The 16,846-nt window shown below is 42.2% G+C and overlaps 2 protein-coding genes across 3 annotated transcripts in view; one reads left to right on the top strand and one right to left on the bottom strand.

The window, feature by feature from the left end:
- Positions 1–244: 244 nt before the first annotated feature.
- Positions 245–9,567, top strand: LOC118406987. The gene is made up of 7 exons (XM_035807393.1): positions 245–435; positions 4,268–4,436; positions 5,144–5,417; positions 6,082–6,197; positions 6,844–6,951; positions 7,389–7,547; positions 8,694–9,567. The coding sequence occupies exons 1-7, from the start codon at positions 290–292 to the stop codon at positions 8,865–8,867; spliced, it is 1,146 nt and encodes a 381-aa protein (XP_035663286.1). The 5' UTR covers positions 245–289; the 3' UTR covers positions 8,868–9,567.
- Positions 9,025–16,846, bottom strand: part of LOC118406986 (tubulin alpha-1C chain-like) — a 12,000-nt gene continuing 4,178 nt past the window's right edge. The window contains exons 1-6 of one of the 2 annotated variants that reach the window (XM_035807391.1): positions 15,491–15,950; positions 13,340–13,492; positions 12,111–12,510; positions 11,422–11,549; positions 10,689–10,852; positions 9,025–10,150 (exon numbers count right to left, since the gene is read on the bottom strand). In XM_035807391.1, coding sequence (XP_035663284.1) covers positions 10,015–10,150; positions 10,689–10,852; positions 11,422–11,549; positions 12,111–12,510; positions 13,340–13,492; positions 15,491–15,865 — 1,356 coding nt within the window. In that variant the 5' untranslated portion in view covers positions 15,866–15,950 and the 3' untranslated portion in view covers positions 9,025–10,014. Of the gene's footprint in view, positions 10,151–10,688; positions 10,853–11,421; positions 11,550–12,110; positions 12,511–13,339; positions 13,493–15,490; positions 15,951–16,846 lie in introns of those variants that run through there. The other variant, XM_035807392.1, reaches the window with a different exon arrangement.

Genomic DNA, 16,846 nt, shown 5'->3' on the forward strand with positions numbered 1-16,846 from the left:
AAAGACGAATTAAGACAACCGTAAACACTACATTTTCTCCCAACCTCGAAATTAAAACCCAATTTACAGTACCTAAAACATGTGTTTGGAAAACGTGTGTGCGTTACAACCGTTCTGTCCCGTGTGACGTCACCACTGTCCCGTCTGACGTCACCAACAGTACGGAGAGACGGACCGGAAGTCAACAACCCCGCGTCACTATCTTTCTAAGAAGGGATCACGTGATAGGGTCTCAAACGTTTATAAGTCAGAAATCGTCAAGTGGACAGACAGCTCTCAAACAGCGACCATGAAGACTCCCGCTGCTCTCCTGATGTGTGTGTTTGTTGCGAAGGTGGCGGGACACTCCTGGGTCTCCTGTACGGACTACACCGAGAAAAATGGGGCCACGTGGGACCAAACCAAGTGCCGAGGTTTCCCGAGATCTGCCGAGAGGTAACACCCGCTTTTTATCTAAAAATAGCCTTTCTAAACATTTAACGCTAGTTTACTTTTATCCGCGGGGTAACCTATATCCGTTGCTTTTAAAAACGGTGTTTAACGATATCAAGACGACAGACGGTGGTTATAAACTGCGATATCTTGAAAATGTTGCAATTTGAAACCACTGTCCGTGGACTTGATATGCCTAGATACCCTGTTTTCAAAAGAAACGGATAAAGGTTACCCCGCGGATAAAGGTTATGTAGCGTTACATTAATATAGATTTCATTGAAATGTATAAAATATCAATTTTACGGCTTATTTTTCAGTGACACCTACCTGATTGTTTAGCAAAAATTCCTCTTTTAGCCATGCCAAAAACATGTCTTCTCAGGCGACAGCCATTTTAAGGGGGTGAAGTCCCATTAGTGGCTATAAATTCTTCCAAGCCACCAACCAATACGATTTTTGTGGTGCATCTTTTGTAAAACATTACAGGGGTTGTGGAAAAATGAAGGAAGTAGTGGCGTTGTCTATAATTTGCACAGTATCAAGTCGTAAAAGCAGGCGACAGCATTTTTTACATTTCAATGAGAACGAGCCAGTACGCCTCTTGCTTTTTGTAAACGTTCTTGGAACAGCGATACATCATTATAAATTAAGTATTCACTACTGATGTGTTAGGCTAGATCTATGATGATTTTACATGTTATATGTTTCGTCTTTGGTGTGACCTGTACTTAGCTCGGTTGGGCAAAAATGTATAATAAACTAAAGGTGTTCATGCATTCATTAATGGATGTCATTTTCTGTAGTACAGTACTAGGTATCTGACAGGAAAGTATTCCAACAATCTATACATCTCTACATTATAACAGGGTATTGAGGGATATCAAGTCCACGGACAGTGGTTTCAAACCTTTAAGATGTCGTAGTTTATAACCACCGTCTTTCGTCTTGATATCGTTAAACACCGTTTTTAAAAGCAATTGTATATAGGTTACCCCGCGGAAAAAGGTGAACTAGCGCTAGATGAGGGATGTCCCGGTGGCTCAAATGGTAGTTTTTTAACATGGAGACCCCGATTCAACCCTAGATAGGTCATTTCTGCTGGTATGCACTCGTCTTTTGAAAAGGACGTAAAATCGGTCAAAGTGGAAGGGCTATCAACTCCTCCCTCTAAAATATGTTGACTGCATTTGTGTACCACTAGCTATAGGCACTGCAGGGGTCTGGGCGGAAAAATACACACAGAAGTAAGTTATTTGTTATTTTTAAATAACTGATCTGTTCTTAAAAGAACAGATCAGAAGTAATGTGCGCGAAAAAAAAACATCCGTAGAACAGTCTTCAAGTGTTTTATTTGCAACAGAAGTGGGTAATGTTTCAACAGAAGAATCGTTTTTAAAGACAACGTCAGTTCCAAAATCTATCAATATTTCTAAACTTCTACGTTTACATCTATGTCGCTACATATAACGGCACTGCTTAAAACTAGTCATGAATTCAAGTCGATTTGATTTTCGAGTCTTGAAAAATTTCAGGCTGGGTCACTGTTCAATTTACAATGCTGTCCGAACTCGGTTAGATTTGAACGGCCGGTGGCACAATGATTTTAAACTAGTTGAGATGTAACCGGGGCAAAATGGCAAGCCTTACTCTTAAGATGCACTCTCACGTCAAGCTTGCGTCACTGCGGAGTTCGAAAGATACTCAACGACTTTCAGAGATAAAGAACGAATTTTCTTACCTTTGTGTATTTTGTCGTCTTCTAAGTCATTTATACGTATTACGCAATATTTAAATTATTTTAAACTAGAGTTCAACGAACACATACCTTTGCCAAATAAACCAGGTTTGTTATGTAGAATGATGCCTGTAGACATAAATGTGTTACTCATTACATTTTATTTTATATGCCTGGAGTTGGTTCATAACATTTCGCCATTGCTTATGCAAATTAGATCCCTATGCAGATTAGATTTACATAATAATATTAAATTGCATCAAGCATCATTTGCATAATAAATGTGTATTGATATTTCCTTCTTTCTTAGCTAAAAATGTGACAAGTTTGAAAGTCCTATAAGGAATGCAGTGGATTTACAAACTTTTCTCATTAATTATGCAAATTAGCAATCGATTTGCATAATTATAATTCCATCATGTAAGTCTTCCCTTGGGCTATCTACATACCAAAAACCATGACGATCCGTCAACACGTTCATATTTTCTCATTAATTATGCAAATGAGGCCGTCATTTGCATAATTAACATGCATTCATATTTCTCTCTTCCTCATCTATATATGTGACAAGTTTGAAAGTCCTATCATGAAATGCAGTGGATTTATAAACTTTCCTCATTAATTATGCAAATTAGTTGCTGATTTGCATAATTGGTATTTCATTGTGTACATTGTTACTTGGGCTATCTACATACCAAAAACCATGACGATCCATCAACACGTTCTCGAGTGATTCTCGTCCAAAGTTTGAAAGGAAATCGGCGACTGCAGTTCCAAACAAGCCGCTAGGGGGTCCAAACTTAAAGCACTTACTCTCTGCACCAAGGGCTATCTACCACTCAAAAATCATAACCACAGCAGGTCCAGAACACGAGATAAAAAAATTGAGGTTTTGCTGCAGTACTTAGCAAGCCGCTAGGGGGCCCATTATCGAACTTGACCTTAGTTTTCCCGACCCCTACCCACCAAATATTATTAGGATCCATCAAAGGCTTCTTGAGTTATACTGTTAACACACAGACAGACACACAGACACACAGACACACAGACTCACAAACCTAAAACATAACCTTAGCCATTCTGGCAAAGGTAAAAATCGGAGAAAATAACAAAACAGTGACGCAGGGAACGAACCCCGCAGCGACGCAAGCTTGACGCGAGTGCAGTGAGAGTGCACCTTAAAGGTCAGCCATTTGACGTGTTAGAGGTGTTGTCTGTGTTATTCCCTATTCGTGAGTTAGACAAAAAGCGTCCCACATCTCGAGCTAAGACTCCGATCCGAGAAACCGAGGTCGAGATTGAAAACACCTGGACAGGGAATCCTTAAGAGGGAAGACTTCTCACGAAATGTTTTTTTCTTCTTACTTTGTTTTTACGGCTCTGCAGTGCACATCAAAAAGTAACAAGTGGATGCTTTTTTTGTTACGATAAGGACAATTTTAGGCGGTCATAGATGTCGGGCAGAGTGTATAGAGAGAACGTCACATTTCTTCTCTTTCGTGATCACTTCCTTGACCAAATGAACTCACTTTTAGCAGCCCTTCAATGGTCCGGCCCCAGGACACTTGATGGCTAACATCTCATAGTCAAGAGATTTGGAACATCCTAATCCTACTAACTAGGGGTGGGTACCGGTACAGAAAATTCAGGTCTATGTCCGGTCCAGGTCCGTCCAAAGATCAGGTCCAGGTGCAGACCTGAACCTGGACCTGATTCAGTATGTGAAACCACTTGAATGGACGATACTCAAAACAATATGCACTGTTACATTAATTATGCAAATTAGGGATTTATTTGGATAATTGGTATCTGTGAACACCTAACACAAACTACATATATTTCAGGTATTTGGGCCCTATAATGGAAAACACTACAAAAATGGATTTTCCTCGTTAAATATGCGAATTAAGTGCAGACAAACGGACATACCTAAAACTATATCTCCATTTTTTATGGAAATGATTAGCCCCAGATAGAGAGATGTGTGGCACATGCTATGTAATCAGGACACAGAATCAACCTACTTTCAATACGTTTTTCTACCGAACACAAAACATGCATCGGAACTTCTGAAATGTTTATACTTTTCCTTGCCAGGTTTGCCAACCGGCGGGGGGTGTTTGGAGTAGACACCGGGTACGACTTCACCCCTTCCGAGAACCAAGCCTGCAAAACAGCACGGAATGACGTCACTCAGTACAGCGCCTCTCACCCAATGGCAGTGTACTACCCTGGTCAGGAGGTAATCTTCGTCCACCCCACTAAGGTACGGTAACCGTAAATGCATTTATATTCGCGGGGATATAATTTCGCGGGAGCGGGAAAAGGACTTATCGTGGTGGTTTTAAGTTCACGGTAGAACCATGCACTACAGTCTCTTACTGCCATGGAAAATGTTCGCGATGGTTTTAAGTTCGCGTTGAATTGGCAACGCGAACATAAAACCACCGCGAAAATTTCTACATATACAGTATGTGCTCTGTTTTCGTTATACCTGTACATGTGGTTTTCATAGCTTTCTACCATTTAACTCAATTTATCCTTACTGCATACAAACATGTATGGAACCAACTAGATTTTCAGAACTGACTGAATGTGGTTTTGACTGTGAAGTCACTTTGTAAAAACGTTACAGAAGGACCCTTTATTGCAAATTACATTTATTTGCCTTTTACGATCACCCCGTGCTTTCGATGTTAGATCAGTTTACTAATCAAGCAGGCTTATACATTTATTTGTGTTTTGTTTGTTGTTTGTTTGTTTGTTTCTTTGTTTGTTTGTATGTATTGTATACCCGGTAAACCGCCTCATGGCGTAGCACGCAAAGTTTGTATTAAAGAGCACGAGTTGTATATATGGTCAGATCTATTATGACAATACAGTAATGATATCAAATGGACGTCCCTAAGCTAAGTTTTACCTGAGTGAAGCGAGGAAATTGGTGTTAAGTGACTTTTCCTTATTTTTCTTTAGAACCATGTTGCAGACGTCCGCTGTACCAACAAGTTTATCCCAGACAGGGCGAACAAGATCCTGCTGGGGGCCAGGAACGCCCCCGGTGACGTCAGTCTGTCCCAGTTCCGGGAGGTTGCTGACCTGGGCGTGTCTCCCCATGGCAACGGCGTGCCCGACCGCGTCACCACCCAGTACCCCAAGCCTGGCTACCAGAACGCTCCGCGGTTCTGTGAGGATCCTGACAAGGCCATGGCTACTGGCGCATTCACTCTGCCACAGGACCTGCGACCAGGTTAGAAAAAAACAACATAAAAATCGCATCTTCTCTGTTATTTAGATAGAATAGAGGACGAATGTCATTTTGTAATAGAGTGTAGATTGTATGCCGTAGGGAGAAAGCTACAAAAGTTGAACAAAACCAATTTCCTTATTTCATACACCTAAGTTCTGTGGAAAAATTCATATTCCTAATGCAACTAGATAAACCATCGATCATAAAACATATCTGCTCTTTTATCTCCACTATATAACAGAAAGGCGAGGAGAAGTTGAATTTATTCAGCAATAGTCTCATTTTGTATATCTGTGAACTGTATCTTTTCAACATATCTTGCTGTGACTTATACTGTGCCCAGTCTGGCAAAAATGTGCAATTAAGTTCTTCATTCAGTTATCAAGTTTTATAAATCTAATCAAAACAATCAAGTTTCAACTAACAAATGGCTGTCGTAACAAAATGTTCGCGAAGGTATTATTGACATGAGTGTAACGTAAAGACACTAAAGATTCCCCAAATCTGTTTAATACGCTTTTGCAATGGTAATACGAGGACATATACATCTCTGTAAACAGAGTGATTTTAAAGTTAAACAAATTGTCATAACTTATTCAGCACTATTTTTAGAACGACTATTATTTCTAACTGCTGACAAGTCCCGATGATTTCGCGCTGCTAGGCCGTTATACCCTCGTCTGGCTGTGGGAGTTCAATGAAGGACAGTTGTACAGCAGCTGCTGGGAGGCTGACGTGGTGGCGACCCGGGCTGACAGGGATAACAGACTCACACAGCAGGTATGGACCATCCGATCAAGTAGTAAAATAGGATCATCAGGTAGTCCAATCAGGAGACCACATCTAAAAAAATTAGTTATGTCATTGGCTGGCCAAGAGCTGTGGTTTATGAATATTAACGGAATGACGGAAGCGGATATCTTTGGAAGCATTTCTAACTATTTGACAAAATATTCATAACTTTACAAAGAGAAAGGTTTACTTCATTCTTGGAAGCATTCTAGTCTCATTCTCAACCAATTTGTCTATTTCAAACCGGTCTATTTCAAACCGGTTCCAAACTACTGACATCCAAGTTAGCAGTTTTCCGCCAACTTGTGAACAACTTTGACCTGATATATCTTCTTTGTATCTTATACCGCTTTCCACTAGGACGGCGCTTTCTCTGCGACCTCACATTTTACAGATCGCTCAACGAATTGCATAGAAAAGAAACGAGTGTTTCGTTGTTATGCCAATCACATTTTCACATTCTGTATGATATAAAAAGTTAGAAATCAAAGGTTACACATACCCTATTTAGGTCGCAGTAAGAACGCAGCGCAATCGCCGTCTAGTGGAAAGGGGGCCTTAACCTAAAAAAATGTTACATTTAAACTGGATGAGTGGGCTGTATGATAATTGTGACACGTGTGGTGTATCACAGGGATCGAGTACTGGAGATGCTTCCAGCAGTCCTGGACCATCAAATCCAGACAGCGCCTCTAGCGGTTCTTCCGATCCTGACAGCCCCGACGGCACTGATGTTTCTACGGTATGAAAGACTACTAAAAATATACTAGTAATTCTCTGTCGGACTCTGTCCTTTTATATGTATGACACATGTAAGTGTTGTCTCCAGCTGAAATAATGATTTTGCGCAACACATGCGTATATATTAATCGATTAATAATACTACTAGTTTTGATTCAGAAATTATTATGATTTGGTGCTATATGGTCTTCTGATGTTTGAAAAGTCTTCTGATCTTTGAAGAATTAAGTATAAGTAAGTGTTAGGGGTGTGGCATTTTGGAGGGAGGACTAACATGAGCTGAAACTACTTACTGTGTATCTGAATCGCATTCGCACCTAAAATAATTCCGCAATTTGGTTTAAAAGAATTTTCTGCTAATTTCAGCACTCTATTTGATTCCATCTCTGAAAGCCCGCATACTTGCGGCACTGAACCATGTTTTTCGCTTACTAACAGGGTATGAACATGGGGGAGGAACAACGCACTTTGACCGTGCAGTACACCCAAGAATGGCCAGGGGGCGCTCAGGGACGTATCCTCCTACCCAACAGCCGCAGAACCCTTTCCAACTGGCGTGTGGAAGTGCAGTTTCCCTGCCCTGAACTCAACTTCAGCGTATGATGTTTCTTTTGTTATTACCTACGTAAATGAGGTCCACTCCAACGAAAGTACTGTCCTTGACTATACGTTTTTATGTAGCAAGTAGTATGTCAGCAGAACTTCATATACGCCTCGATCACCCAGAAATAACAAGCACAACTCAGATTTCGAAGCACAATTTCATATATAGTATGAAGCCTTTTTATCAATATTCTCCAAATTTCAGCTCAATTGTGCACGTTTTTATTCCTCCGCCCTTACCAAACGTAACTGGGTGTCGCCTACAATTTTTTTACAAATTCTTCCTTTTATCTAGCTTCTAGCAGGCTTTAATTGGTCGTCCTAGTAAAAATATTTTATGTCCTAGTAAAGATATTTCACGACATAGACAGCCTTTCCTACGATAGAAAGTATTTAGTAATACTTTTGTTACGTCTTGTTTTTCCCAACGCGCGATCGGAATATTGTGGTTTACTTTGATGTTTACGTTGACCACATGTTGCGGAAGAATTGACATAATACTACTCACAGGTGAGGTGACTATCACCTACTCCCCAAGCTTTGAGGTTCGGCTCCGGCCTTTTAGACGTGTGTTTAGGTATTTCTGTCGTGCTTTCTATATTGTTCCGTTTTCTTTATGTCTCCGGGACAAACAGAAAACGGTACAAAATAGAAAGCCCAACGAAAATTCCCCCAAAAGATGAACCTCTGCTGGTAGAGTAAAGCTCAAGGCACAACCTGCCGTACGTGCAATTTGTCCATACTTTTTTGGAAGGCCACGTCCGCCACGTCTTTCTGAAAACGTGGGGAACGACTGGCAAGAGCAGGGAGGGAGTACGGCAACACGGCAACATGCCAAGTTTTGCCTGTATGAAAAGTTCTACGCGTGTCTGCGTGCTCCAAAGCCCGTCGGATTCCCTACGAGTTCGTACAGAGGCGGTACTTACCACTTACTGATCCCAAAATATTGCCCACGTTTTGGCAAGTAGACAGCACGTATTTGCACGTACAGCGGGTTGTGCCCTCAGCTTTACTATCATATTTTCAAGATGTGAACCCGGATACCAGACTGTCATGTTTGATCTACTTGCACCGGGAAGATTCCCTACTACTAGTATACTCTCATTACAGGAGTAACGATATTTGTTTGTCTATTTACAGGTGTGGAACGCAGAGAGTGATAGTTCCAGTGGAATGATGTCACATGGTCTGTACGTGCTGCGGCAGACAGAGGGGTGGATGCTGAACAAGGACCACATCGGCTTCACCGTTCACAGAGCGCCATCTTGCGATTTTGAAGCTAACGACATCGACGCAAGACTCGTGTCGATGTAAACTTGGCTGGAAACAAACAAAATTCTAAGGTGTTCACAAACATGATCATTTTGAACCTTTATGATAGCTTGTATGAAATGGCCTGAACTCGTCTCATTGAATGATTCTTAATTTTTAAAAACATTATGCTCGCTGCAGGCTCTTTGCACAGCTTATGTTTTTTTGACTGTAATAAAATCTATATCAACATGTAACAAGAGCATGTATAGAGAAAATTTCAGATAGTTATACCGGTCAAACTTCAACACGTGCATTGTGCAATCGAGAGAAGCCTCACCGACCGAATGACACTAGAGAGATATTTATTAGATTTGTAGTTTTCCGCTTGAACTATTTGCTAAATCATTGTATGATAATCCAAGTGTAGATAATATCATGGACAAACTATGCTGAATCATGCAGATTGTTAGTAATATATTCTACATGCGCACATGAAACAGTTAAAGGTGCATGGTTGGTATAAAATGCAGTGTGTCGTTGAAGCCGATGAAATTATGATAAATGTTACCAACCTGAAGCTGGCCGTCGATTCGGCTGTCAATTAGTAGTCGATATTCCAGACGACGATTCGTGACTAGACCGAGCATAGCCTCTAATTCTACATTTTGTGTATGTAGATTACTTATATAGAGCATTATTAAATTAATTGCATGGCTAAACAATCGTGTAAATGAATATAATTGGCATGTTCTTATTATAACCATACGTTTGTTTGTTTGTTTGTTTGTTTTTCTTTAATGAGATGTGTGCCCCGTGAGTGTTTTTCTGCTCTATGTGATTAGGATGTGTAGGTCAGGTAAAATTTGCGTAGAGATAGAAAAGATCTTTTTACTTTGTGACTGGATTACATCTAATTTAACAAGTACTAGACTAAGCCTAAGCAAATCAGTAACTTTGAAACAAATACACATTCATTCTTCAAGCGTGAAAACTCCTTTTCCCGGCAAAAGAGAACCTAGCCAACGTTGAAAATCACGAACCAACGCCCCCTTCCTTAATTAAAGCCGGTGTGACAGCGTTCTCGCTCACCACCCCCCCCCCCTGATTTAGCCCCCGGGAGGGGCGAGATCGCTGTTACACCGGCCCCGTTCGAAGACTGCAACGGAGGCTAACGAGACGTAGTCATAACTCGGTTGTACGGACTGGACTAGTACTCCTCCTCGTCTCCTTCGTCATCGGACGCCAGGGAGTCGCTCCCAACCTCTTCATAATCCTTCTCCAGGGCCGCCATGTCTTCTCGGGCCTCGGCGAACTCTCCCTCCTCCATACCCTCCCCCACGTACCTGCCAACGGTAGGAAAGGCCAAACTGAATGAAAATGGTAGTCCCATAGCCTCCATTGAGGTCGTAGGGGCAGTGCATTTTTAACAAGTAAAGGTTATAAAAAATTCTCGCCCATGGGCTAATTACAGGTAACATAAGATATTCAAACAGTGTAAAAACAATATAACTCTAGTCTAAAGGTAGCAAAAGCTAACTGTCCAGACTTTAGACATGCAAATAAGTATTGACCTTTAGAAAGTGTATTTTAAAATTTACATGTACAATTTCAGTTTTCTGTAATACATGGGCGAATCTTCATTGATTTACAGCAAGACGACTTGAAATGTCGTGATAACATTTCTTGCCGAAGTTGTCTTATACCCGGGTACCCCCTTTCCACTAGGACGGCGCTCTCGCCGCGCCTTCTCTGCGACCTAAAATTTGACAGATCGCTCAACGAATTGTATAGAAAAGAAATCCTCTCAAAGGTTACACATATCCTATTCAGGTCGCAGTGAGAGCGCATCGTGATCGCCGTCTAGTGGAAAGGGGGCCTTACCAGTGCACGAAGGCGCGCTTGGCGTACATCAGGTCAAACTTGTAGTCCAGACGGGCCCAGGCCTCAGCGATGGCGGTGGTGTTGCTCAACATGCACACGGCACGCTGCACCTTGGCCAGGTCACCGCCAGGCACCACGGTGGGAGGCTGGTAGTTGATTCCAACCTATAGTAAACAAGAAGGTGTCTTAGACACAACATGCTGCTCTTAAAACAATCTAAGAATGTCTCCCATGGCCGTCTGCGAAGCTCACCCACCGTCAAGTAGCTGTCGATCCATGCAACCTCTTCTGGAAACCAAGAGGCTGAGTGCATTGCAAACATTTGACTTTCACAGACAATTTAGTTAGAGACACTGGAATAGAATATGACAACTTAGGAAAAGTGACTAGAAAGGCAACATTTTCGCAAAAATGCAGAATGTAGCGTTTTGCGCAGCTACGTGCACACAATGGTAAACCATCAGGCTGAATCTATAGTATTGTGTGCGATTAAAAATATCAATACAGCTTTTATTATCGCAAACCTGTAAGTTTCAGTACAGCTACTATACTCTGTTTATATTTTCTGTACAGCTTATATGCTGTCAGCTCTGATTGGTTCACGGAAGTTCGAAGCTCTGGTTGGTTCTTGACAGAACAAAAAAGAAGCAAACCAGCAAAAACAATGTTTACCTATGGTGAAAACGTAATGACTAACATGGCTATGTGGAGTGAAGTATGTACTTGTATGTACCTTGAACCCCGTTGGACACCAGTCCACGAACTGGATTGTCCGTTTGGTCTTGATGTTGGAGATGGCAGTGTTCACGTCCATGGGCACGACATCCCCACGGTACAGCAAACAGCACGCCATGTACTTCCCTTCAGACATTAAACATACATGAGCTTAGTAAAGCCTGGGCAGTGACAGTTTTTGTCACATGTACGCAATGGGAAATATGAATGGTAGAGCCTATTTCAACTAGTGATGACATGTCTAGGTTAGCATGAAAGTTCATCTGTGTTTGTAAATAACATTGTGGAAAAACTTTACTTAATTCAATTTGCTCGCCTCATAGCTTGTTTCTGCTTGTTGCGACTTATTACTAAGAAATATTGTAACAGTTTTAATTTAACAGCAAAACATGAGGAGTTGATAAACTAGAGACAGATGATTATCGGTGAAATACCCAATCATTCTACATTCTACCGTAAGGCTTAAGTCACATTTTCGAACCGGGGCCCGTCCGGGATGTTTAAAGAAACGAAAAATTAAAATATATACCTAGAAATATGCACAAATCATGCCCATGAATCTCATTTAGAAATGTTGCGTATTTTGGTGTCTTTTATATCATTCTTTTTGCTCCCGAAAGCTGCCCGGTTGGACCCCTGCTTGGAAATGTGACCTAAGCCTAAACCAGGACTGATGTTGTGTTTCACCTCTCCGAGGGTCGCACTTTACCATCTGGTTTCCCGGTTCAAAGCAACTCGCAGTGATTTCACCAACAGACAGGTTCTCATGGTAAGCCTTCTCTGCCGAGATGATAGGGGCGTAGGTGGCCAGGGGGAAGTGGATGCGGGGATACGGCACCAGGTTGGTCTGGAACTCCGTCAGGTCCACGTTCAGTGAGCCGTCAAACCGCAAGGAGGCGGTAATGGACGAGATGACCTGTCCGATCATGCGGTTGAGGTTGGTGTAGGTGGGGCGGTCCACGTCCAGGCCTCGGCGACAGATGTCGTACAGAGCCTCGTTGTCCACCATGAAGGAGCAGTCGGAGTGCTCCAGGGTGGTGTGAGTGGACAGGATGGAGTTGTACGGTTCCACCACTGCAGTGGACACCTACAATACAAGGCATGGACTAGAGAAACCCTTTACAATGCCAGGTTTTTCAGAACGGAGTCTGCAAAAGTCTGTCCGTTTTACTTTTTGAAAAGACATCTATTGAATCCCCCAGCAAAATCTGTGTGAAATCGTTACTAACTAGAGGGATATCTCTGTAGTTCAACGTGTAGCAGACTCACAGCTGAGAGACCCCGGTTCAATCATAGGCAGGGCATCTCGAATCGAGCTGCACTTGTCTTTGGGAAGGGATGTAAAATTGGGGTCCCATGTTCGAGGAGGTGCCTCGAGCACGTTAAAGGGGAGGGGTAGCAATCCCTCTCTGTAAAAGTATACCCTACTACTGAAACGGCAAAGAAACTTGTTGCCCTATATAGATGTGCCTCACATTCTCCTACGTAAATCTGAATCAGCGTCGTAGAAACTCCTATAAATTTGAAAAATGTTATCACTATGGAGAGGAATTTATCGCACATCAAAGCAAAATAGAAATTGGGGTACCTAGTTCCCCTATTGATATAAATGTCGTTTATCTAAATATTGTATATTTTGTTATGTAAATAAAGTTCATGGAACGGACCATGAAAAATAAGAATAAAATCCTATGAATTCACGAACTGAGCGGAGTGCTAGTACGCGAACCCGTTCAAATCTGCGAATACTGTAAATGCATTTAGTTCACGGGGATTAAATTTCGCGGTAGCGGGAAAAAGGACTTTTCGCAGTGGTTTTAATTTCGCGGTAACACCATAGAATGCAGTCTAATACCATAATAGAACATTTCTGCATTTACAGTATGTGGTAAGTCACTACAACGAGCGTTACTCACTTGTGGAGCCGGATAGATGGAGAACTGTAGTTTGGACTTCTTGCCGTAGTCTACGGACAGTCTCTCCATCAGGAGGGCGGTGAACCCTGACCCCGTCCCGCCGCCGAAACTGTGATGGATCAGGAAACCCTGCAGTCCGGAGCAGCTCTCCGTCTGGGGAAACATGGACGGAAAACTTCTGTCATATACATTAGAAAATACAATTGTGCTTCACGATATAATGATAAACGCACAGAGCTGTTCACATTACTTTCCGCTTGCTCTAAAGAACTTGCTACTCTCTGTTCGATAGATAGATTAAATACATTCTGGGAGGCGATAACCCTCACTGTGTACAAGTAGGCAAATATATCCACGATTGTTTATACAGTAGAACAATTGGTGTAAATGACATGCTATACCCAATATGTTGACTTATTCATACCTTTAGATATCCCAATATATCTGTTTAGGTGTACTGTCATCATCATCATCGCGGGCCGCTTGCCCGGACCAAGTCCACCCTCTCCTTCTTATAGGGCTTATTCAGTCACGTGATCCACCCTCCGGACGCCATGGCAACGAGCGAAGTCGGCCATTTTGGGGTCCACTTTGAGCGAGGCTCACAGCGGGTCGCTATGCAACTCTCCATAAAAATTGAAAATATTTCTTATGCAACGCACAATTTCCCTTCAAAGCGTTTAGGTTCATAATCAGGGTGTGCTATCTTGTGGTGGGATGTTGGTCTAGCACTGGTAAAGCCTACACACATCGGGTAACAGTTAAGTTTGTTTCGCGTTTCTCGTGTAACAAACAAGCAAAGCCGGGACGGGAACGAAGTCATGTATGTACTAGTGCTACGACTCGGAAACAAATGTGGGTTTCTGCCATAAGTAGAGCTCATCTTACTGGTAGAATTTTCAGAACGAATGTGTGTAGTACAAATTTTGTATCTGAACAAGACAGTAAACGATGGGTCAGATAACTTTCCACTGTCACTGTTGCCGTGCTCGGGGACCCGGAGTGGGTCAAACTTTCCCTCACTGATAATGGGAAAATGGGTGATTTCTACCCGATTTATGTAGTGAAAATAAGATTTAAGGTTGTAGACTCTTTGTATAGTCAAACATCGTGCAACCCACTTCACTTTCTTCGGACACTTGGAGACCCACGCTGTACATCGCTGTACTGTGTAGCGCATGGACCCCAAGATGGCGGCGCACGGGAGCAAGGGGTGATGACGTCACGTGAATAAGCTCTATACATGTAGACCTTACGACAGTCGCTGTACTTTTGTCGTGTCAAGATTTCCTGTATACCTAAGCACAATTGAAAATATGACCGGGTGCCTTGGCTAGCTGACACGGGTTTGATACGACGCGGGTTCGATTCTCGCCTAGACATTTTGTCCTTGGGAAAGACACTTAAATTACTTTCTTCACTCCACCTAGATGTAAAGATGACTTCGGTTGGGGAGGTAAAAGGTGGTGGAAGGGGAGGGATGGGGCTCACCACATCACATGACATGGCAAAGCTGCATGACGTGTCTGGAAACGTCTGAATGGCTTGTGATGATTTTTGTAATTGAAAAATAAGGATCAATAGAGATCCATGGTTCCTGACAAAGCTACAGCGGTATATAGTTACATGAACACACATCAATTCTTTTTTTTTATTCACAAGTAACATTACAAAACATAAACAAAAGGTGAACCATCCAAACTACTAGTATGTAAATCGTATATACAAAGAAAACGTAACTATTAAGTAAAATATAATACAAAACTAGAGACTGATGTATCATTTGTAACAAATTTTTCCCACTTCCCTTGGTGCTTTGCCATCTCCTGTTAGCAATTTGACCTTCAACCTTTTCGAATAGATTAACATAATTAATAAATGTTTTGAAATTAAATCTTTTGGATTTCTTGCATTTATAAATGTACATTCTGGCCAGTAGAATAAGAAGATTGCCAATGACAGAGACCCATTGATTAAGATTCTTATCAACAAACTTTAGGTTTAATCGTCTTTACCTTCGTCAAGAAGGTTATGTTTTGGGTAGGGTTTGTATGTTTGTATGTATGTATGTATGTATGTATGTATGTTTTAGTTATATGAATAGACATTAATTCTTCAGAACAAAATCTACGTTTAATCGTTTCAACCCACCACTTTGTGGACTCGATCCAACGTTCTGTCGATGATCTCTTTCCCGACGGTGTAGTGTCCGCGTGCGTAGTTATTAGCCGCGTCTTCCTTCCCAGAAATCATCTGTTCGGGGTGAAACAGTTGCCGGTACGTCCCAGTCCTGACTTCATCGATCACAGTGGGTTCCAGGTCTACGAAAACGGCCCTGGGGACATGCTTCCCCCCTCCCGTCTCACTGAAGAACGTGTTGAAGGAGTCGTCCCCATAGCCGACGGTCTTATCACTCGGCATCACCCCGTCGGGCTGTATGCCGTGCTCCAGGCAGTACAGCTCCCAACAGGCGTTACCGATCTGTACACCCGCCTGGCCGATGTGTAAGGACACACACTCGCGCATGTTTACCGAAATCAGCGATGGGGTTATACAAGAAAAGTTTGTAAACCTGTGCCGCTCACTGAGGACGTGTCAGGAGTCCACTAGAGCCTGGAATAAACGCTGTAATGCTCTCTGACCTGAGATAATTACCTTTCCGCCTAACTTAGCTACACATATCTAACCTAGAGGCACTGTTGGCCTCAATCTTAAGCATTCCCAGATGGGATAACAATACGAAAATATATATAATGGTAATCAAAAGTTTGAAATTAAGAGTTTCAAACTATTCAAATACAGGACAGACTCTTGTAGTTAATTTCAGTAAGCCTTGTTTGTAATAGCAGATGTGTTGATAACATGTGTGTCTGTGAAGGCCATGAAGACACCCTCTATTATGTACACCTACCTCAGGCGTACGAGACCATGACGTCACTGTACCATCACAAACAGGGTGTGTTCACTCGGGAACTGGTTAGGCAGGATTTGTGGTAGGCCTACGTCATATTTCCTAACCAGGACCTTGCCGGGTTGTTTATGGAAATGAAAAATTTTAAGTTTATGTCACATATACACATATATGATATACACATGGCATGCTGTTGCAATGTGATGTAAGATGTGATGTTATGCTGCACCTCGAATTGGCGGCCATATTCGCCGCAAGGGAAGCAAGCGTTGTTCTTAATGGAACACATTTCTAGGCACACTTGCCTCGTACAAACCCGATTGTAGCTCTCCTCTCGTACACGGATACATGGTCGTTGTTGCACGCACTGTCGACCTGTAGTGATCATTACAACCGCTAGGGGCCCCCACTGCCTGGTCGATTGAGATCCAACACTATCTCCATAGCCCTTCAGCGTAACACACCATCTTTGCAGGCACGCGGTGCGGCAGCAGCTGGCTATATTACACTGAACGACTCGTCACACCTAACTTTTGCACATCTATCTGCAAAGCTTCTTTAAAAAGGAAGACACCACTTTTGCAGTAGGGGGTCAT

Source organism: Branchiostoma floridae, chromosome 19 (genome assembly GCF_000003815.2).
Source record: "Branchiostoma floridae strain S238N-H82 chromosome 19, Bfl_VNyyK, whole genome shotgun sequence".
NCBI lineage: Eukaryota > Metazoa > Chordata > Leptocardii > Amphioxiformes > Branchiostomatidae > Branchiostoma > Branchiostoma floridae.